The 22,929-nt window shown below is 45.9% G+C and overlaps 1 protein-coding gene across 1 annotated transcript in view; it reads left to right on the forward strand.

The window, feature by feature from the left end:
- Nucleotides 1-7,913: 7,913 nt before the first annotated feature.
- ampd1 overlaps nucleotides 7,914-22,929 on the forward strand; it is a 76,222-nt gene continuing 61,206 nt past the window's right edge. Inside the window, 1 exon segment of the mRNA XM_038820794.1 lies at nucleotides 7,914-8,046. Within this exon segment, the coding sequence (XP_038676722.1) occupies nucleotides 8,025-8,046 (22 nt within the window). The 5' untranslated portion in view covers nucleotides 7,914-8,024.

Below are 22,929 nucleotides of genomic sequence, written 5' to 3' on the forward strand. Positions count from 1 at the left end.
GGAAGTTGGCCGGTTTTCGCGGTACAAACTAAATATAGGGAAAAGTGAGATGTTTGTGGTCCGGGCAAGGGGACAGGAGAGACGGCGGGGGGAACTGCCGTTTAGAGTGGTTGGGGGGGGGGGGGGGGGGGGGGGTGAACCATGTCCACATGTTCTAGACATGCCCAATGCTCAGGGGATTCTGGCAGGGGTTTGCAGACGTTATGTCCATGGTATTAAAAACAAGGGTGGCACCGAGTTCGGAGGTGGCGATTTTCGGGGTGTCGGAAGATCTGGGAATCCAGGAGGAGAAAGAGACAGACGTTCTGGGCTTTGCTTCCCTGGTGGCCCGGAGATGGATATTATTAGCTTGGAGGGACTCAAAGTCGGAGACCTGGCTATTGGACATGGCTAGCTTTCTCTGTTTGGAGAAAATCAAATTCGCCTTGAGAGGGTCACTGTTAGGGTTCGCCCGGAGGTGGCAGCCGTTCGTCGACTTCTTTGCAGAAAATTAAACGTCAGCAGAAGGGGGGGGGGGGGGGGGGGGGGGGGGGGGGGGGTGTTAGTTTAGTTTGCAGTAGGAGGTTAATAAAGGTAGGACCTGTAAGGGAGGAAGCAGGCTTGTTGCACTATGTTTATAGACTTATGTATGTTGTTTATTTTGTCGTTGCTGTAAAACCAAAACTACCTCAATAAAATGTTTATTTAAAAAAAATAAAAGTACTGCAGATTGGGGAAAAGTCAGGATGGTGTGTGACTTTCAGCTGGTGGTGTTCCCATGCATCTGCCACCCTTATCCTTCTAGGTGGTATAGATCATGGGTTTGAAAAGTGCTGCCTAAGTATCCTTGGTGAGTTCCTGCAGTGTATCTTGTAGATGGTATATATGGCTGCAACAGTTTGTCGATGGTGGAGGGAGTGAATGTTTATGGTTGGGGTAGCAGACCCCATTTTTACTGGATGATATCAAGTTTCTTGAGTGTTGCTGGAGCTGCACTCATTCAAAAAAGTGAGGCGTATTTCATCATGCTCTTGACTTGTGCCTTGTAAATGGTGGACAGACTGTAGGGAGTCAGGAGGTGAGTTATTTGCTGCAGAACTCCTAGCCTCTCATCTGCTCTTTTGCTCACAGTATTCCTGTAGCTAGTCAAGTTCAGTTTCCGATCAATAGGCTGTTGGGAGATGGTAATGCCATTGAACATTAGGGAGAGATGGTTAGGTTCTCTCTTGATGGATATGGTCATTGCCATGCAATTGTGTCGCAAGAATTGCGGGCAGCACAGTAGCACAAGTGGATAGCACTGTGGCTTCACAGCGCCAGGGTCCCAGGTTCGATTCCCCGCTGGGTCACTGTCTGTGCAGAGTCTGCACGTTCTCCCCGTGTCTGCGTGGGTTTCCTCTGGGTGCTCCGGTTTCCTCCCACAGTCCAAAGGCGTGCAGGTTAGACGGATTGGCCATGCTAAATTGCCCTTAGTAACCAAAACGGTTAGGAGGGGTTATTGGGTTACAGGGATAGAGTGGAAGTGAGGGCTTAAGTGGGTCGGTGCAGACTGATGGGCTGAATGGCCTCCTTCTGCACTGTATGTTCTATATTCTATGTTCCAAGAATAGTGGGAGACAGGGTATACAGCGGCACACAAATGTCACCACAATCCCTAATGACACTCCTCCGCTTTGAGAGCTGACTGGTGGTGATTCAACCTGAGGGCCCCCACATCTCAGGCAAGGTTGAGAAGGCAGGGCCTTTATGAATAACATCAGCGGGTACGGGAATTGAAGCTGAGCTGTTGGCATTGCTACGTATCACGAACTGGCCGTCCAGCCAACTGAGCTAACTGACACCCGATTGTGGCAATATCACTGAATTCGCTATCCAGGGCCCAGGCTAATTCTCTGGGGACACAGGTTCAAATCCCAACATGACAGCTCTTTGAATTTAAATTCAATTAACAAACCTGGGATTGAAAACTAGTCTCAGTAACGGTGACCATGACAAATATGCTCTGGTTCACTGATGCCCTTGAGGGAAGGAAATCTGCCATCCTTACCTGGCCTGGCCTACTTATGACTCCAGATCCACAGCAATGTGGTTGACTCTTATTTTTTATAAATTTAGAGTGCCCAATTCTTTTTTTCCAATTAAGGGGCAATTTAGCGTGGCCAATCCACCTGCCCTGCACATCTTTGGGTTGTGGGGGCGAAACCCATGCAAACACGGGGAGAATGTGCAAACTCCACACGGACAGTGACCCAGAGCCGGGGTCGAACCTGGGATCTCGGCGCTGTGAGGCAGCAGTGCTAACCACTGTGCCACTGTGCTGCCCCGTGGTTGACTCTTCACTGTCCCTGAAACGGTTTAGAAAGCCATTTTGTTCAAGGGCAATTAGGGATGGGCAACAAATGCTGGCTTTGCCAGCGACATCCACATCCCATGAAAGAATAGTTTAAACACTTGCCACTTACTAACCCAAGCTTGAATGTATTCCAGGTCTTGTTGCATTCCGACACGGGACTGTTTCAGTACCTGAACAATCCTAATGGCAGTAAACATGTGTAATCATCAATGAGCACCTTCACTTCTGACCTTATGATAATAAGAATTTTTATTGTCACAAGGAGGCTTACATTAACACTGCAATGAAGTTACTGTGAAAAGCCCCTAGTCGCCACATTCCAGCGCCATTCGGGTACACTGAGGGAGAATTCGGAAGGTCCAAATCACCTAACAGCACGTCTTTCGGGACTTGTGGGAGGAAACCGGAGCATCCGGAGGAAACCCACGCAGACACGAGAAGAACGTGCGACTCCACACAGACAATGACCCAAGCCGGGAATCGAACCTGTGACCCTGGAGCTCTGAAGCAACAGTGCTACCCACTGTACTACTATGCTGCCCATGAAGGGAAGGTTATTAATGAAACGTGGACACTACCCTATGGAACTCCTGCAATGACGTTCTGGAGTTAAGATGGATGACAACGGGGCAGCACGGTGGCACAGTGGTTAGCATTGCTGCCTATGGAACTGAGGACCCAGGTTCGGATCCCGGCCTTGGGTCACTGTCTGTGTGGAGTTTGCACGTTCTCCCCGTGCCTGTGTGGGTTTCGCCCCCACAACCCAAAGATGTGCAGGTTAGGTGGATTGGCCACGCTAAATTGCCCCTAAATTGGAAAAGAAAATTGGGTACTCTAAATTTATTTTTAAAAAGATGGATGACAACCACAACCATCTTCCTTTGTGCTCAGCCTGCCTTCAAACAGTGGAAAATTGTGCCTCTGAATCCACTTTTCTTCAATCTTGCGAGGGCTCCTTAATGTTCCATACAATGTGCTGCCACATGCCAAATGCTGCCTTGATGTCAATGGCAGTTCCTCTCACCTCATGAGGACAATCCACACCTGACAGTTGAAGCATCACCATTTAAAAGAACACAGACAGGGTCCCAGTGAATGGCGGCACCGTGTCACAGTGATTAACACTGCTGCCTCAATCGCCAGGGACCCGGGTTTGATTCCAGCCTTGAGTGACTGTCAGTGTGCAGGTTACATATTCTCCCCGTGCCTGCATGGGTTTCCTCCGGGTGCTCTGGTTTACTCTCGCAATCCAAAGATGTGCAGGTTAGGTGGATTGGCCATGATCAATGTGTAGGGATAGGGCAGGCGAGTGGGCCTAGGCGGAGGGTCAGTGCCAACTCAAAGGGCCAAATGGCCTCCTTCTGCACTGTAGGGATTGTAAGGATTCCATGGAATGCATACTACAAGAATCAGGACACAGGCAGTAACATCAATAGTATAGTCTCAATGTCCCCCATGATTCTCTGAGGCATCCCTGGAGGTCACGCTGTGGACTATAAAGGCACACAAGGAGATATCCTTCCTCACGGATGGGAGGAGGGGCCTTTGAAATGGAGCTGGCATGACTGGAAGTGCGGTGAGCCGCAGGTGTGTGTAACCCCTCATTCTTGGAGACAGTGCTCATAGAGGATCAATGACCCCATTGGGGCAGGAAAGGGAAGCAGATGTCACTTTCAGATGCCAACCTCTTCACTCTGATTTCATCAGCCTTCCCCTACACATTGGATTGGATTTGTTTATTCTCATGTGTACTGAAGTACAGTGGAAAGTATTGTTCTGCATACAGTCCAGGCAGATCGTACCATCCATGAAAAAAAACATAGGACTAACATAACTACACAATGTAAATACACAGTCATCAGGTGAAGCATATGGGTGTGTAGTACTAGTCAGTAGAGAAGACATGTGAAAAGATCAAATCAGTCCACAAGTGGTAATTTCGGATCAACTTGTGTCCAGAACCTCCTCCTGCTCACATATGGGGCTGGATTCTCCCCTACCCAGTGGGGCGGGCGGTCCCGGCGGGATGGAGCGGCGTGAACCACTCCGGCGTTGGGCCGCCTCAAAGGTGCAGAATCCTCCGCACCTTTTGGGGCTAAGCCCTCACCTTGAGGGGCTAGGCCCGCGCCGGAGTGGTTGCCATCCCGCCGGCTGGCGTGGAAGGCCTTTGACCACTCCAGCCGGGGCTGAAGGGACTTTGCCGGCCGGCGGAAGTCCGCACATGCGCGGGAGCGACAGCGGCTGCATGCGCAGGGGAGGGGGTCACTTCCGCGTCGGCCATCGTAAAGGCTATGGCCGACGCAGAAAGAAAAGAGTGCCCCCACGGCACAGGCCCGCCCGCGGATTGGTGGGCCCCGATCGCGGATCACGCCACCGTGGAGGCGCCCCCCCGGGGCCAGATCGCCCTGCAGGAGATTTAGAGAGGATTTGAGGATAAACGTTTTCACCCAGAGGATGGTGGGATCGCCCAGGACCCCGGAGCCCGCCCGCGCTGCCAGTCCCGCCGGTAAGCGAGGTGGTTTGATTCACGCCGGCGGGCCCGGCATTACAGCAGCGGGACTTCGGCCCAGTGCGGGCCGGAGAATCGCTGGCGGGGGCCGGCGCAATGCGATTCCCGCCCCCCCCCCCGAATCTCCGGTGCCGAAGAATTCGGTGGCCGGCGGGGGTGGGATTCACGCCGCCCCCCGGCGATTCTCCAACCCGGCAGGGTGTCGGAGAATCCAGCCTATGATGTGTGTTGGCCATTTGACAATGCAGCTACCTGTGTGTACCCAAGCTGCTATAAGTCGTATTAAAATGGCGGGTTGCGAAGTTCGGCCTGTGTGAGTCGCGAAGGTCGGTCGGTATGGGTCCCGAAGGATGGCCGGTTGGTAAAATCGGGTCCCGGGCAAAACAGGTTTGAAAAACACTGATCTAAATGCTTCTTAAATGTGTGAGGGATCCTGCCTCTAACACCCTTTCAGGCAGTAAGCTCCAGATTCCCACCATCCTCTGGGTGAAAACGTTTATCCTCAAATCCTCTCTAAATCTCCTGCCCACTACCTTAAATCTATTCCACCAGTTACTGACCCCTTGACTAAGGCAACATGTTTTGTCCTAGCTATGTCCCTCATAACTTTGTACACTTCAATCAGATCCCACCCCCTCAGCTTTCTATGCTCTGAGGAGGATAGCCCGAGCCTAACCAGCTTTGGTTTGGGGAGTGAAGGGCAGGATGTTGGTGTGTGATTGATGAGCTACATTGCTGTAGAGAGCCTCAGATCTGCTGAATTGCGCCTCTATGGAATAGAATCATATAAATTACAGTGCAGAGATTTGGCCTATTGAGTCTGCACCGGCCCTTGATAATAGCACTTTACTTAAGCCCACACCTCCATCCTATCCCCATAACCCAGTAATCCCACCTAACCTTTTTCGGACACAAAGGGACAATTTATCATGGCCAATCCATCTAACCTGCACAGCTTTTGACCGTGGGAGGAAACTGGAGCACCCAGAGGAAACTCACGCAGACACGGGAGGACCTGGGCATCTCTGGCAGCTAGGTACGAGGCTGCAGAAACACTGACATCAGGCAGCTCATCCTCTTTCTCCTATTTCTGCTGAGGTGGCACAACGTTTATCACTTTCCTCCTCCTGCAGCTCCACCCCTCTCAACTGCACCATGTTGCCCACATATCATTTTCCTTCTGGAGAGCCTCACCTATCTACATGGAAGGATTGCCTCCAGACATGAACAGGAAATCGCATTTCCATCAGTCCAAAATCTTGCGCTCATGTGTCTTCTGTTGTACTTTCCTTGCATATCATTGGTGGGTTTTCTCGAGGTGCCATCAATCACATCTTTGGAGGGTATCCAAGGAGCCATCCATTGGGTCAGCTCACAGTTTGGAAGATCTAAGTGGCACAGAATGAAGGCCTCATCACAGTTCCCTGGATATCTTGCATGGACATACATGATAATCTTCTGGTGGTTACATACCAGTTGCTCATCCCTTTCCATTGATCAATAACTCCTGGATGGTCTGATGGCACATGGGGCCAATCAATGATTCTCTGGGTTGTGGCAATCCAGTCATTTCAGGAGATCTTAGGATCCCTCTCATTCTCCCCGGCCTCCTCAGTTACAATGTGGATGTGAAATGGATAAGGCGTCATAATCTGGAAGATGCACATGTCCAGAGCAGATTGTGAAATCCACAGAATTCCTACAGTGAGGGCAGCACGGTGGCGCAGTGGTTAGCACTGCTGCCTACGGCGCTGAGGACCCGGTTCGATCCCAGCCCTGGGTCACTGTCCGTGTGGAGTTTGCGTATTCTCCCCGTGTCTGCATGGGTTTCACCCACACAACCCAAAGATGTACAGGTTAGGTGGATTGGCCACACTAAATTGCCCCTTAATTCGAAAATAAAGTGATTGGGCACTCTAAATTTAACAAAAAGGAATCCCCACAGTGGAGATGTGGGCTATTCAGCCCATAGAGTCTGCACCGACCCTCCGAAAGAGCACTCCACCCACGCACACCCAGGGCCCCTCCTCCCCATCCTCCCCCATCCCCATAACCTGCCGAACCTACACATCTTTGGACTGTGGGAGGAAACCAGAACACCCAGAGGAAACCCACGCACCCACGCAGACACAGGGAGAACATGCAAACTCCACATAGATGGTCACCCAAGGCTGGAATTGAACCCGGGCCCCTGGCTCTGTGAGGCGGCAGTGCCAATCACCTAGTCACCGTGCCACCCTGCAGGTGTCACCAGGAAGGAATCAGAGGTGAAGGAATTCAGGGCTGTGGTGACGTCAATGGCGACTGACAATTAATGTGTGGCCGCTGGTCGGCTGGACAGGGAGGCTTGATACAGGAGGTTGGAGACGTCAGTACAGAAAACCTGCGGAGAAAACCTCATCTGTTGCTGAGTCGGAAAGTTGATCTTCTGTCACCTACCCAGAGAGCAAAATCCTTTCACTTAAACAGGGATCAGCTGTCTTGGGTCACTATTTAAAGGTTTTTCAGCCTGTCAGTCATCAATCCTCTCTGCCCTTTCGCCTCGTTGTCCCTGGTGGGTTTCAAACAACTCGGGGAAAACCATATGTTGGCTGTTAAAGCTAGAATTCAGATTTGAATCCCCGCTTATTGCCTTTTTGCAGATTTTAATCACTGATATCCTGCTGTCCCCCCTCGGAGTTTCCCCAGCATCTCAAAACATACACAGGTTAAAGGCGAAAGTCGGAGAGTCCCCTGCCTGACAGCATATTTTCCTTCTTTAACCCCATCCATGTGCCAGCCCCTCCCTTTTTGCTGGTTCAGGGCATCCCCTGGAAGTGTCAGCCTGGATGAAGCGCTCAAGCCCTGGTTATGTTGAATGAGATTAAATTCCTTAACCAGCACCAATTTATATGATGTCCAGATGATGGATTAATTCTAATTGAAATATTTTCTAAGTTCAGGATGGTAACTCAGTAACCACACGGCGGTATCTATCACGCAGCATTCACACACGAAGACACTCCTCTAGAAATAGCTACATGTATAAATACTTCCAGCCTTTTATAGGAGAGGGTCAGGCGATATCAAGCAGCAATCAAAGAGAAGACCAAAGACTGTAAGAGCCTCAGTTCGAAGTTCAGTCACCCACTACTGTGTTCTACCTCGGGCAGGGAAATCACTGAGAACTGCAATTAAGCCAAGATGTCTAAAGCCAAGAAGCCAGGTACAAAAGCTTCCCAAGTACTGTGAGTTAATCTACAACAGTGTCTGATATAAGAAAATGTTTATGTTGAGCTGGGCAGCAAGTGGCACAGTGGTTGCCTCACAGCGCCAGGGACCCAGGTTCGATTTCGGCCTTGGGTGGCTGTGCGGAGTCTGCACGTTCTCCCCGTGTCTGCGTGGGTTTCCTCCGGGTGCTCCAGTTTCCTCCCACAGTCGAAAGATGTGCAGGTTAGCTGGATTGGTCATGTAAAATTGCCCCTTCCTGTCCAAGGATGTGCAGGTACGGGGACAGGGAGGGGTGAGCGGTGTTGTGTTCTCTATTTTGCTTTATCTGGATATCTTGAATGTGTAATGATGAATAAAGAAATCAAAGCTTCGTTAACGAACAAAAGTATAAATTTATTACAGTACTAACTAAAACTGAACTAACTAGAACATCGAACATACAGTGCAGAAGGAGGCCATTCGGCCCATTGAGTCTGCACCGACCCACTTAAACCCTCACTTCCACCCTATCCCCATAACCCAATAACCCCTCCTAACCTTTTTTGGACACTCAGAGCAATTTAGCATGGCCAATCCACCTAACCTGCACATCTTTGGGCTGTGGGAGGAAACTGGAGCACCTGGATGAAACCCAAGCAGGCACGGGGAGAAAGTGCAGATTCCGCACAGTCAGTGACCCAGCGGTGAATCGAACCTGGGGCCCTGGCACTGTGAAGCCACAATGCTAGCCACTAGTGCTACCGTGTTGCCCATCCCAAAGTAGAATGTTTCTCTATTAAACTATGCTATTTCTAACTAGCAATCTCTAATTGTCAAGTGCAATTGCTCTCTCTCTCCTGCCTCACTACCTTTTTTTTATTTTTCTTATTAATTTAGAGTACCCAATTATTTTTTTTCCAATTAAGGGACAATTTAGTGTGGCCAATCCACCTACCCTGCACATCTTTGGGTTGTGGGGGTGAAACCCAAGCAGACATGGCGCGAATGTACAAACTCCACACAGACAGTGACCCAGGGCTAGGATTCGAACCCATGTCCTCAGTGCCGTAGTCCCAGTGCTATCCATTGCACCACATGCCGCCCCTGCCTCACTATCTTAACCCCTTCTTCGCAGCCTTCTTCCAGAATCCCCAAGCCACATGACATATGTATGACTGTTCTGTGTTTACTCTAGTGGTAAGAAGCATTATCATTAACTTTTTAACTCTTTACATCCCAATCAATATATCATTATTGTTATATTTTAAATAATAACTTATCTAAAATATATATATTACTCTTGAATCCACCAGGATGATAAAATGACCAATAGTCTTCTTGTTGAAAGATGAACTATTTAATGAGTATAAAATAATAACCTGCGAGTCCCTTTACTCAATACTAAACTAACTATAAAGAAATAAAGTACAATACAGACAACTATATAACTATACACTATTATAACAAACTAACTCCAACTTCTCCCACTCTAGCTATTCTATGTCTTGCGTGTTCACTATTCTGGATCACACTCTAACATTATCTGACTTAGAAAAGGCGGAAATCCAGGGGGCGGGATTCTCACTTCTGATGGAAGAGTGTTGACACCGTCATAAAAACTGGAGTTTTTACGACGGCGTCATCGAACCGCTAAGTGTAGCGATCCTTTGCCGTACAGGGGACCAGCATGGCACTGGAGCGACTCCCACCGCTCCAGCTGCCAATACTGCCATCAAACGGGCACCGCGGGTCTGCGCGTGCGCGCTGCAACCAGGGCGATCTCGCACAGGGGCGGTAGCTTCCTTCTCCGCGCCGGCCTTTTCGCAACATGCATAGGGTTCCAGGGGCCAACGCGGAGGAAAAGAGGCCTCCACCAGGAGAGGCCGGCCTGCCGATTGGTAGGCCCCGATCGCAGGCTAGGCCATGGTGGAGGCCCACCCCCACCGGGTCAGGGCCCCCCTCCCCACCAGCCAGGCCGCCCCCCCGCAGGATGGACGCCGAGGTCCCGCCGGGTAAGACAACATACGAACGTCGCCGGCGGGACTCGGGCGTTCTTGGCGGCCACTCAACTTGTCCTGGGCAGAGAATCGCGGGGGGCGGCATGTAGAGTGGCGCCCGACCGACGCCAATGGCGCCGATTCTCCAGCATCGGGGCGGCGTCACATGAATCACGCCCGGTCTGGCAATTTCCGACCCGGCCCCGGGATCAGAGAATCCCGCCCCCAGTTCTTATGCTATCTGACTGTGAGACATCTAATGTTGAAATGACTGTACAACATTTGCATACATTGATCATGTATATTGATACCTGAATATCACTACAATTACATCCCCTTTTTTTCAAAGATGTTTGGAGATTTCTACAAACATGTTTATTCTAAGAAGCATTGTAAGTTCTTTACATGTAATTGATTACTGATATTGTACAGTAGCTAACAAGTTTTTACATTTTTTACAGTCCATAAATTGAGTCTGTACTCAGTCTTCACTCTGGTAGTGCGTTTCAGTACCAACAAGTCATCAGTCCAGATCGATCATGTGTTTGAATGATTGAACAATATTCGTTGTCTGACCTAATCTTTTTTCTGTGCTTGTGGTGTTGATTTTGTGTCCCCTTTGCCGATAAAACCTGATTGCTATCTGTTATTTTTAGCAAGGACCAATTCTTCTAGACTGTTGGAACATTGTTGTTTCTTTCCAAACAATGTACCATGTTGGAACTTTCTACACCTGTTCTTCCTGACATTGTTGTTGCCATTATGTGTGAATTTTGTATTCTCTACACGTGCATTTGTGCGTGCTACCTCAACCAGTAGCTGTGTTTCACAGACTGTCCTGCAGTCCCTTGCTCGGTTGTCATCTGGATTGTTTTCCACACTGTATGGTCTGCCAAGTGTGACTGCAAGTTCAAACCCTTTCTTGGCATTGCATTGGACTGTGCTGTTCAGTTGTCCTTTAGTTTCACAGCCATACCTTTGTGTACAGTCTGTTTTTCCGTAGTGACTTTTTGTGTGTTCAAGATCCATTCCTTCTGGCTTGTTTGATTCATTTTCAACCTTTATACTGTCAGTGTCCTTTGTATTATCTGATGTTTCGCGGCACTTTATGATCTCAGGTTCCTGTAGATGATCTGATGCATTGTGGAGCTTTGTGACATCAGTCCCTTTGGGATGATCTGATGTATCGTTGAGCTCTTGCTGCTTCTCATCTGGAGACAACTTCTCCAAGACGTCATTTCCTTGAAGGCTCTTCACGATTGATGTGCTCTCAATTGATCTATTCACTATTGCACTTTCATTGTTATGCTCTTGTTGGCTGTTCACCATTGATATGTTCTCAGTTGATCTGTTGCCATTATGAATGGCAGCTTTGTACAGTCCAGCCATTACCTCTCAATAATTTATCCCTGTAGGGAACAGGAATGCTGTATATTTAGGTTATACTTTAAGGAATCTCCACCTAGCTATATTATATTGAAGTGCAATTATATTTCCTGCAGAATCCATTATGGGATGTTGATTCATTTTGGAATCATAGAATATAGCAAAATAATCCTGATGAGGCACAAGGACTAATAAAATTACACATCAGCGAACAACATAGCAAGCAATCCACGTGCATAATTCTAGGGTCTATAGTCTGACAGTGAGAATTGGTTTGTTTTTGATAAATAGACTTTTCAAATTCTTGCATCTTATTGGTTCATGATTGCTGTGTATGAATTAAAGAATATGGTCCAGGACGTCTGGTCTTGATGAAGCGCAGAGAGCAGAAGAACTCCACCCTGCCACCCACCCGGCCAACTCCACCCCCCTTCCCCCCCCCCCACCCCACCCCACCCCCCACCCCACCCCCACAACTGGGAATTCAAGCTTGAAGTTATACAAGATGGTAGATTAGACTGAGGCACTAAATGAGATTCCGTGACACGATCATCAAGATTAGAATTGGAAAATAAGTCGAAAGGGCCAACTCAGTGTCACTGATGAGAAGAGAAAGTTGTGGTAAGAGGCCGTGAAGAATGGTTGGGGGAGGGACTGCTGTTAATGAGCCTTTTCAATAAATTTATGTCCAGCAGCTCCGATGGTGGATTCATGCTGGTGAAACTGCAAAGGGACAAGACAGACTGTTTCACGGGAGTAATTGAACCATGATGCATAAGGGGGGAGAGTGAGACTTGGAACTTTCCATGTAAACTAGAGTAACATCATTACCTCACTGGGACCATCCAACAGCAAAGGAAGCAGCTGAACTAAGGAAAAGCAGCAGAGAATCCTGAAAACTGTTCCACAAGGTTGATAAACCATGTCAAACAGGCTGCATCTTGATTATGAATACTAATGTTTGGATATAGGTAATGTATTTTCAACTAGTAGCTTGAAATTATTATTCCTTCCAGTGCCAAATTTAAGAAAGTGTAGCAGGTGATGGTGGGACCTTGACTATTGGCCATGCTAAAATTACCCCTTTGTGTCTGAAAATGTACAGTTTGGGTGGGGTTATGGGAATAGGGCCTGGGTAGGGAGCTCTTTCAGAGGGTCAGTGCAGACTTGATGGGCCGAATGCCTTCTGCAATTTGCGAATTCTATGGGATTCTATGGATATCGAAGTAGGAACAGATGCTGACATCTCCTGTTCCAATCTGCTTGTTGGAAAGTGATTGTGTGTTTTGTTATGGACAGGAGGTGGTGGGGAGAGGTGGGAGGGTTGATATAAACAGTCCTGCTTTCTCCTCCCACTTCCTACCTGTAAACAGAAACCCAGGGTAAGATATAACAAAGGGGGAGGTTTATTTCACACACACATTGGAGAGGGTTTTCCAACATCCACACTCACACAATAAAAGAGAGCTATGGGACAGGAAGGAGGGAGGTTCAGGGCCAGACCACAATAACATACCAGTTTGGGTGTACGTATATCCAGAGCACCAGTTGTTTCTTCAGAGGGGGGGATTGACTGTTGCAGTGCAATCTGTCCTTCCAGAAATGAGACTTCCACGATGGAGAAGTCACATAGAATTGAGTTAGTCTTGAAGGCACAAGTTCCATTATTCTTGTAGTTTGTAGTTTTGATAAAGGCTAACGTACTTTACCGCTGCCAACTGCTTGACGGTTAAATGGTAGATAGGGCAGACTGCTTGACGGTTAAATGGTAGATAGGGCAGACTGCTTGACGGTTAAATGGTAGATAGGACGGTTAAATGGTAGATAGGGCAGACTGCTTGCCTGGAGCTACTGTCTCCTTGAGATGTCAAACAGCGATTGACTATAAGATTCAAAAACTGTTTAATTAAAGGAGCTCGGACAGCACAAGTCTCGGTCATTTGATACTGGTTTCAGGTTGTGAAACGAAGCCCCCTGATATAAAACCACTGTGAGTTGAAACAGGTAATGCTTAGTAGGCCATTAGCAGCAGATTGCAGGCTAGGAGTTGCAAACCATTGCTTTTGTTCATAGCTGGCTGAGGCAGACAGCTCATCTGCTGAGCCACGGCGCTGGCTTGGCTGGAATGTTGATATGACACAAGGAGTGTTGCATATTGTGGCCTTTGTTTACTTTCAAACTGCTCAAAAACAACCAGAAGCTAAGCATGTGACAAGCTGGGACCATCTTGTCAGCCCAGCAATTGTCCATTTTGAAAAACAGAGAAAAATAGTGGGCTGGATTCTCTGTTGGCGGAATGCATCGTTTCGTCGGCATGGGGGTGCCCATAATGCCATAATGGGGTGTCCATAATGGGAAACCCCATTGGCCGGCTGCTGGCGGGGGCATACCGCACCAGAAAACAGGGATGGACAATCACGCCCAATAATTTTATAAAGTAGTCCAGCTGATGGAGGTGTATATATTTTTTTTTCTTCCTGTATCAAAAAAGAAACGCATTCCCCCTCAGCGAAATTGAAATGAATTCTATTTAACTTCATTTTTTTTCCCAATAGACCCTCCCCGCTAGAATAATATAGGAGAGACCGATCCCAGAAGTATACAGGCATTCTTTCATTGATACCAGCTGTGGTGAATTATAAATACTAATAATCCACACTGTATTGTACAACATGTGTTGAGCCTGTATATTGTATTGGATCACGTGTAGTTGCGCGGCTCTACCCATAGGGGAGATGAGGAGCTTGTACTGGGCTCCACCCTTGGCTTCGCCCATGGCTCCACCCATGGCTCCTCCCCTTAACCAGATGTATAAAGGTTGATGCTGAGAGCCTGTCTGCCAGTTCATCTGGAGTTCATCTCGTCACAGGCAGGCTCTGTTGTAAGACGATTAAAACCACTGTTCACTTCTAACCACGTGTCGCGTGAATTGATGGTCTCATCACCAGCATATCAATCGCAGTTAGCAGAGGAAATGGCAGTTCCCTGTTGCATCTTCTTTGTGAGGTTTAAACCCAAGTTAGGGCAAGAACCTGGTCCAGTCTTGGGTGACTTGGGGAGGATTTGAAATTTGTTTGCATATTTCGTGCTAAATTTCTGACTTCACTTCCTGCTGTTGGAGGTCACAACATCTGACCCTTCAAAAGTAGTAGTAATCTTTATTGTCACAAGTAGGCTTACATTAACACTGCAATGAAGTTACTGTGAAAAGCCCCTGTCGCCACATTCCGGCGCCTGTTCGAGTACACAGAGGGAGAATTCAGAATGTCCAAATTACCTAACAAGCACGTCTTTCGGGACTTGTGGGAGGAGACGGGGGCGCATGGAGGAAACCCACGCAGATACGGGGAGAACGTGCAGACTCCACACAGACAGTGACCCAAGCCGTGAATCAAACCTGGGACCCTGGAGCTGTGAAGCAACAGTGCTACCCACTGTGCTACCATGCTGCCCACACAAAAGTGTCTCTTAGTTTTACAAGGTGGTGACCATCCAAGTGTTGAGTGTGGCCTAAGCTGCTCTGTGCAATGCACAGGGTGATGCTAGACACCCCACTCTGGGGGTGCCAGGCCCTGGGATCATAAGAAGGAGGTGCTCTTGTCCAGTTTCCAAATGATAGGGACGTTTGGTGTGCGCAGCAACAGGTGGACAATTGGCCCCTGAATGCGGGCCAGCCTTTCTGAGCTGGGATGACAGGAAGAAGATCTTCTGGCCTTGGCCTCACCTAACCCACACCAGATATGGCTACCAGTGCAGCAGCCTGGTGGGATAAGCATGGGGTCCAATCTAACTGGGTTCTCTATGTTGGTGATTTGAGTGATGGGTTCTGTGTCTTTTGGGACACTAATGCCCTCTGGTGGATGGCCAGATCTTGCTGTACATCCAGGTGACTTATCAACTGAGTGAGGCATCACCCTCTCTCCCACTGGGTGAATTTAGGAATTTTTTTGGCTCCACATTGTTTCTCCTATAGATTTGTTGGCAAAATCAATCTCCAGTTTCCTGACCAGGCCTGTGGCTTTGGAGGGGCGTTCTCTACCAACAGGTTCCCTGCCCTCTGCAACACCACTGCCCTCTAGTGGAGGTACAGCTCCAGCTTCACTCTCTGATGGCTTCTTGACTGGGAGAGGCAGTTTCCTCCCTGGCTCTGGGGGCATTTGGTCCCGATGAGGTCTTCTGAATCTCGGTGCAGAAGACTCGAATTTGTCCAGTAGTAACAAAAGGTTTATTGAGTAACTATAACAATAATTGCGTGAGTTCTTTACTTTAACATTGATACTAGTGATAAGGTTAATAAGATCTAACTACAGTAACGATGCTCAACTACACTAACCATCTGAGCTAGTCCTGTCCTGGTCACAGTCCATCCAAAAGAGAGAGCGAGACACAGTGTGGTTGCCTTTATACCCGTGTTGGTCCAGCCCTCTAGTGATCATCTGGTGTACTGATTACACATTAACCCTTTATCAGTGGTGGACTGGGTCTAAAAATATTGGTTGCCAGGAGACAAAGGGGGCCCACCCACAACTACAATGCTATCATTTAATTTTCATAACGAATAAATAACATTTTCAAAAAATACATATGGAAAAAAGGGTACAATTAAAATTGTTGTGGAAAAAATGTGTATTTCTTAGTAATTACAATATACATGTACTGTACATATTACTGGAAGTAGATACCAAATGTAAATACAGAATGTTATAATTGAATTATTTATTTTTAATTTTAGGTAATTGGTTGATATTTTTAAATAGTTTACTGCACAATTTACACATTAGCAGATGTTTCAAAAGCACAATAGAGCATTGCATGCAGTCCACTATATTAAGAGCAATCGTTTGTGTTCGCTAGATGATTGTGCGAATCTGCCAATAATTGCTTCTGCATCCAATTCATCTAACAATTCCTTTTCAATGGATAGCAACATGTATGATTCCAAATTCTCCTCAGACAGCGAATTTCTTAACCTTGTCTTTATGATCTTTAGCTTTGAAAATGTCCTCTCACATTGGACTTGAGTAACTGATAGTGTGCAGATGACTTTATAAAGTTCATAAAGGTTATCATATGCCTTGTCATGAAGTCTGTTGGATGCCAGAATTTTTTTATACACAAGATGGGCAAGTGCTGCAAATTTTACAATTGTTGCAACTGGAATCCATATTCTCACCATCATTAAGCAATAGCTTTAATACATCAACGTTTGAAGCAAAAGAAAACAATTCCAATATTACTTGATCTTTGCTGATTTGTGGAAACAGCTTAATAATACCTTCCAATGCTTCATCTTCAAGGCCCTTCTCTGCAATAGTTTTAAACTTTGCTGGGTCAAGGCAGGACAAATCTTTATACAACTGTTTGTGTTGTACAAAGCGTGATTCTAGTGACTGGACAATGCGATCCATTATTAGGTTAAACACATTTACTCGAAAATCAGCTGGAGAATCAGAGGAATTTCTTTCATCATCAATAAGCTCATCTGCCATTCTTTTCTTCTTCCTCTGGCTCTTAATTGGCAATGCTGTTTCCAACGCATCAATTTCCAATGTTTGATTTTCATCCATATTCATCTGTGAAATCCTGTCATTACATTTATTTACAAATTCCAAAGCCTTGCTGTGAACGTTATCAAATATTCTTGTCTGTTCCTTCAACTTTGTTGTAGCTGAATCTACCAAACTCCATGCAGTAAACATATCTAAACCACTTGTCTGTAGATAACTTGATAACGGGGTTATAGTTTCAAATATATACAAGTAAGTAAATGCTGCCAATATGGTTTCAAACTTTAGAAGACTTTGAAGTAAAACATTTGCTTCATGTTTTGTTTTTGCATCAAACTTTTCTGAATCTTGTATCATTGATAAGCATGTCAATAGATTTACGAAAGTACTGGCAGCGGCATCATCAAAACGTCCAAATATAGTTGTTGCTGCATTGGATTTCCTGACCATCTGGTCTCACCAATTAGCTTTAATCGTTTCATTTCTTCTTGTCCTAGATGTTTTCCAACAACTTCTATCCATACAGCCATTCTCTTGTATGATGCTTTCACAAAAGTTGCTATATTCTGGAGCAAATTGAAAAAAGAAACTGCAGGCACACAACATTTGTTGTTTCAGTTATCACCAAATTCAAGACATGGGCATAGCACCATATATGAACATGTTGATCAGCCACATCAGCAATTTTACTTTGTAAACCATTATACTGGCCATGGTAGCTTGCAGCGCCATCTGTGTTATCAGATAAACGTTTTTGGGGGTCAATTTTAAGATGCTGTAATGTTTCAATCAATAGATCAAAAAGTCCCTGTCCTGTACCATCATTACTTGACACAACTGAAAGTAGTCGCTCACAGATAATACCTTTAAGCACATACCGAATAATAATGCTAAACTGATCGATGGATGAATTATCTTGTGTTGAATCAACCTGAATAGAATAATATTTTGCTTGAGAAACTTCATGACTAATTCTTTCTTGTATCATATTCTTCATAATTTTGATTAACATGTTTATAGTTATTTTACTCAGGTATGTAACAAGTCCACCACGGCCTTTACTTTGAGCCTTTCCTTGTTGCTCTAATCGTTTGATTCTTTGTTTAGGCTTGTTTTGCACTGCAGAAACGTGAGCTGCCATAATGGGGTCATATTTTGCCATCAACTGCACTGTAGCTAAAAATTACCATGATTCAGAACCTCATTATCTGGAGTGTAGGCCGATTCATTTCTGTGACCTCAAAAAGGAAGTGCTTGCTTGCCTAACATCTTTATGATGTCTATAATCCTCATGGCAATACTTCTCTGCTTCAATACTTCTTCTTTCCTTTTAATTAGTGATGCTGCAAAAAATATATCTAAGGTGCCATCATTAACCACACTGATATATTGCTGAGCATTTCTGACATGTGTTGTTGTCGATTCATGTAAAGTCAAGCTCTGGCTAATACACCTGTAGTCACTAAAGCCACGTACAAAGGGTGATGGATTACAAGTGTTGGGAAACTCAAAGGCTAAGCAGTATGAACAATATAAGCATCTATTTTCTTTGTTATATGTTAGCCATTTTCTTAGGACTGAGTCATTCATAATTTTCCTCTCATACAAACGAGCATCAAATGGCTGATCATCAAGTGGCTGAAGTGGATGTTCAGCAAAAAACTGTTTTAGCTTTGCTCGTGATGGATATTGGAAGATTCCAGTAATTGATCTTTCTTGCGTAGGTTCATTTACAGGATGTGCTTCAGAAACCAAGTAATTTATGCTTGAAGGAATATCTGATTCCCTGTCACTAGTTGAAGCTATGTGTTCAGATGTTGCAACTACAGGCAGTACAGATACCGGAACAAGGAAGCCAGAAGAAATATTGGGCCTGGGTTGATTAGTAATGGACACACTTGTATTTGCCTCTACATTCAAAGTAGCTCTTCTCTGTTCTTGTAACTCGCATGTCATTGCATCATCACCATGAGCATTGTTTCTTGCTTCTTGATTATTTGTTGCAGAACTGGATATTGATGTGGATTGTGCTTGTGGTATTATAAACTCTGTAATAGGCCTGCATCGCTTGGCTGATTCCTTCCTTTCTGCTTCTTTTTGTTCTTTGCGTTTTAGTGACCCAGATTTATGCTTTTTCTTTTCCATGCTGGTAGGGGTAATATTCCTGAAATAAAAACTTAATTGGGAGAAATGAATATTGATGATTGCAAGAATAACTTGAAGGTACGCCAGATAAACCCCTACTTGATAAAAAATATAAAATAACTTACTTACACTTCAATAGGCTATGTTCATTAGTCAATACTACTGTGGCCTATGCAGCTTCAGAAGAGGAGACAATCCACTGTCCAGTGTTCACACCAGCAAGCAACTGAGACAACTGTTGAAACTTAGAAGTTTGACCTCCCGACCCTATGTACTGCTTGATATCCTTTCAAGTTGCTGACCATCTCAAATCACGAACTGTAACTTTATCTTTAAATTCACACACTCTTGCTGAAAATGTGGATTTCCAACTATGTCCGACCCGGGTGAACCAGCCCCCCCCCTCCACTCCTTTTCACATCCGTTTAACACTGCTTCGTTCCTTCATATACTGAGTGATTATTTGTTTGTTTATTGCATTTTTATTTGGTATTGCTCTTTTTAAAAACAATTATATTTTATTAAGTTAGAATACAAATCTCAGGAAAGAAGTTGGTGATTTATTTACCTTATTAATTATAATTTTTAAGGGCCCTTCAGAGATTCACGGGCCCCTTCTTGGCTCTCCGGGCCCCGGACCGATGTACCGGCTGAACCAAGACTACTGCTTGATATCCTTTGAAGTTGCTGACCATCTCAAATCACGAATTGTAACTTTATCTTTAAATTCACACACTCTTGCTGAAAACATGGAATTTCCTTAATTATGCCCGACCCGGGCCCCCCTATTCCACATCCTTCCACTACCTCCCCTGCTTGGTTCCTTTTCATGCACTGCTTATTTGTGTCCTGTTCTCTTTTTTTTCTTATTCCTTTTTATTACTAAAACAGTTGTCTGTGTTTGTTTCTTTATTGCATTTTTATTTGATATAGGGGGCCCACTTCATCAGGGGCCCACTTGCCATCGGGCAAGCTGACACCCTGGCCAGTCCGCCACTGCCCCTTATGTACATGCACATACAGGGATCACTACAGGCTCCACTGGTAAGGTCAGATCCAGATGTTTTACCACTACCAGGATTCGATCATGTGCGATTATACTGGGCAATTTCAACTCTATCTCCCCAGCCAGAGCTTTCAATCGATCTGTGCACAGGGTCTCCAAACCTTTCTTGCTTAACGTCTCTTGCTGAACAAACATTTGGGCATCAATTATTGCCATTTTCTTCATGTTAGTGCAAAGAATTTGCTGCGATTAGTCACTTATCTCACAATCAGGTTCCGGCCACCGAGTTTGTTTCCAGTTGGTTATTTTATGTCCAATCTGGCTCATTACTAAATTTGGACTTTGGTCAAATTTAAATAGGGTAAATCCAAAGTTTCAGCTGTTTCTGTTACGGACAGGCATGGGATTAAATTAACAGCCCTGATTTCCCCTCCCACTACCGTCTGCAAATAGAAAGGTGTTTTTTGAATTCTGATTTGCCCCTATATTATCGTCGGGGTGTTTTTTTCCAACCCTTAAATTTGGAGTGTTCCAAATCCCCCGTCCATGCTCGGCAAACGTGAGGTGGCTAAAAGAAAAGGGGTTGGCTCATTTCGCACACAGTTGGGAGAGGTGTTTGCGTAAGGCCCACCCTTTTAGCACTCACACAATAAAAGTGGAATAAAGGACAGGAGAGAGGTTCAGGGCCCAACCACCATAAAATACAAACTAGGGTTTACGTCTGTCCAAAGCCGAAAATCAAATATAGAACATAGAACATAGAACATAGAACATAGAACGATACAGCGCAGTACAGGCCCTTCGGCCCTCGATGTTGCACCGACATGGAAAAAAAACTAAAGGCCATCTAACCTACACTATGCCCTTATCATCCATATACTTATCCAATAAATTTTTTAATGCCCTCAATGTTGGCGAGTTCACTACTGTTGCAGGTAGGGCATTCCACGGCCTCACCACTCTTTGCGTAAAAAACCCACCTCTGACCTCTGTCCTATATCTATTACCCCTCAATTTAAGGCTATGTCCCCTCGTGCTAGCCACCTCCATCCGCGGGAGAAGGCTCTCGCTGTCCACCCTATCTAACCCTCTGATCATTTTGTATGCCTCTATTAAGTCACCTCTTAACCTTCTTCTCTCTAACGAAAACAACCTCAAGTCCATCAGCCTTTCCTCATAAGATTTTACCTCCATACCAGGCAACATCCTGGTAAATCTCCTCTGCACCCGTTCCAAAGCTTCCACGTCCTTCCTATAATGAGGCGACCAGAACTGTACGCAATACTCCAAATGCGGCCGTACTAGAGTTTTGTACAACTGCAACATGACCTCATGGCTCCGGAACTCAATCCCTCTACCAATAAAGGCCAACACACCATAGGCCTTCTTCACAACCCTATCAACCTGGGTGGCAACTTTCAGGGATCTATGTACATGGACACCGAGATCCCTCTGCTCATCCACACTACCAAGAATTTAACCATTAGCCAAATATTCCGCAGTCCTGTTATTCTTTCCAAAGTGAATCACCTCACACTTCTCCACATTAAACTCCATTTGCCACCTCTCAGCCCAGCTCTGCAGCTTATCTATGTCCCTCTGTAACCTGCAACATCCTTCCGCACTGTCTACAACTCCACCGACTTTAGTGTCGTCTGCAAATTTACTCACCCATCCTTCTGCGCCCTCCTCTAGGTCATTTATAAAAATGACAAACAGCAACGGCCCCAGAACAGATCCTTGTGGTACGCCACTCGTAACTGAACTCCATTCTGAACATTTCCCATCAACTACCACTCTCTGTCTTCTTTCAACTAGCCAATTTCTGATCCACATCTCTAAATCACCCTCAATCCCCAGCCTCCGTATTTTCTGCAATAGCCGACCGTGGGGAACCTTATCAAACGCTTTACTGAAATCCATATACACCACATCAACTGCTCTACCCTCGTCTACCTGTTCAGTCACCTTCTCAAAGAACTCAATAAGGTTTATGAGGCATGACCTACCCTTCACAAAACCATGCTGACTATCCCTAATCATATTATTCCTATCTAGATGATTATAAATCGTATCTTTTATAATCCTCTCCAAGACCTTACCCACCACAGACGTTAGGCTCACCGGCCTATAGTTACCGGGGTTATCTCTACTCCCCTTCTTGAACAAAGGGACCACATTTGCTATCCTCCAGTCCTCTGGCACTATTCCTGTAGCCAATGATGACCTAAAAATCAAAGCCAAAGGCTCAGCAATCTCTTCCCTGGCTTCCCAGAGAATCCTAGGATAAATCCCATCCGGCCCCGGGGACTTATCTATTTTCACCTTGTCCAGAATTGCCAACACTTCTTCCCTACGCACCTCAATGCCATCTATTCTAATAGCCTGGGTCTCAGCATTCTCCTCCACAATATTATCTTTTTCTTGAGTGAATACTGACGAAAAGTATTCATTTAGTATCTCGCTTATCTCCTCAGCCTCCACACACAACTTCCCACCACTGTCCTTGACTGGCCCTACTCTTACCCTAGTCATTCTTTTATTCCTGACATACCTATAGAAAGCTTTTGGGTTTTCCTTGATCCTACCTGCCAAAGACTTCTCATGTCCCCTCCTTGCTCGTCTCAGCTCTCTCTTTAGATCCTTCCTCGCTTCCTTGTAACTATCAAGCGCCCCAACTGAAACTTCATGCCTCATCTTCACATAGGCCTCCTTCTTCCTCTTAACAAGAGATTCCACTTCTTTGGTAAACCACGGTTCCCTCGCTCGACCCCTTCCTCCCTGCCTGACTGGTACGTACTTATCAAGAACATGCAATAGCTGTTCCTTGAACAAGCTCCACATATCCAGTGTGCCCA

This window comes from Scyliorhinus canicula, chromosome 15 (assembly GCF_902713615.1).
Source record: "Scyliorhinus canicula chromosome 15, sScyCan1.1, whole genome shotgun sequence".
NCBI lineage: Eukaryota > Metazoa > Chordata > Chondrichthyes > Carcharhiniformes > Scyliorhinidae > Scyliorhinus > Scyliorhinus canicula.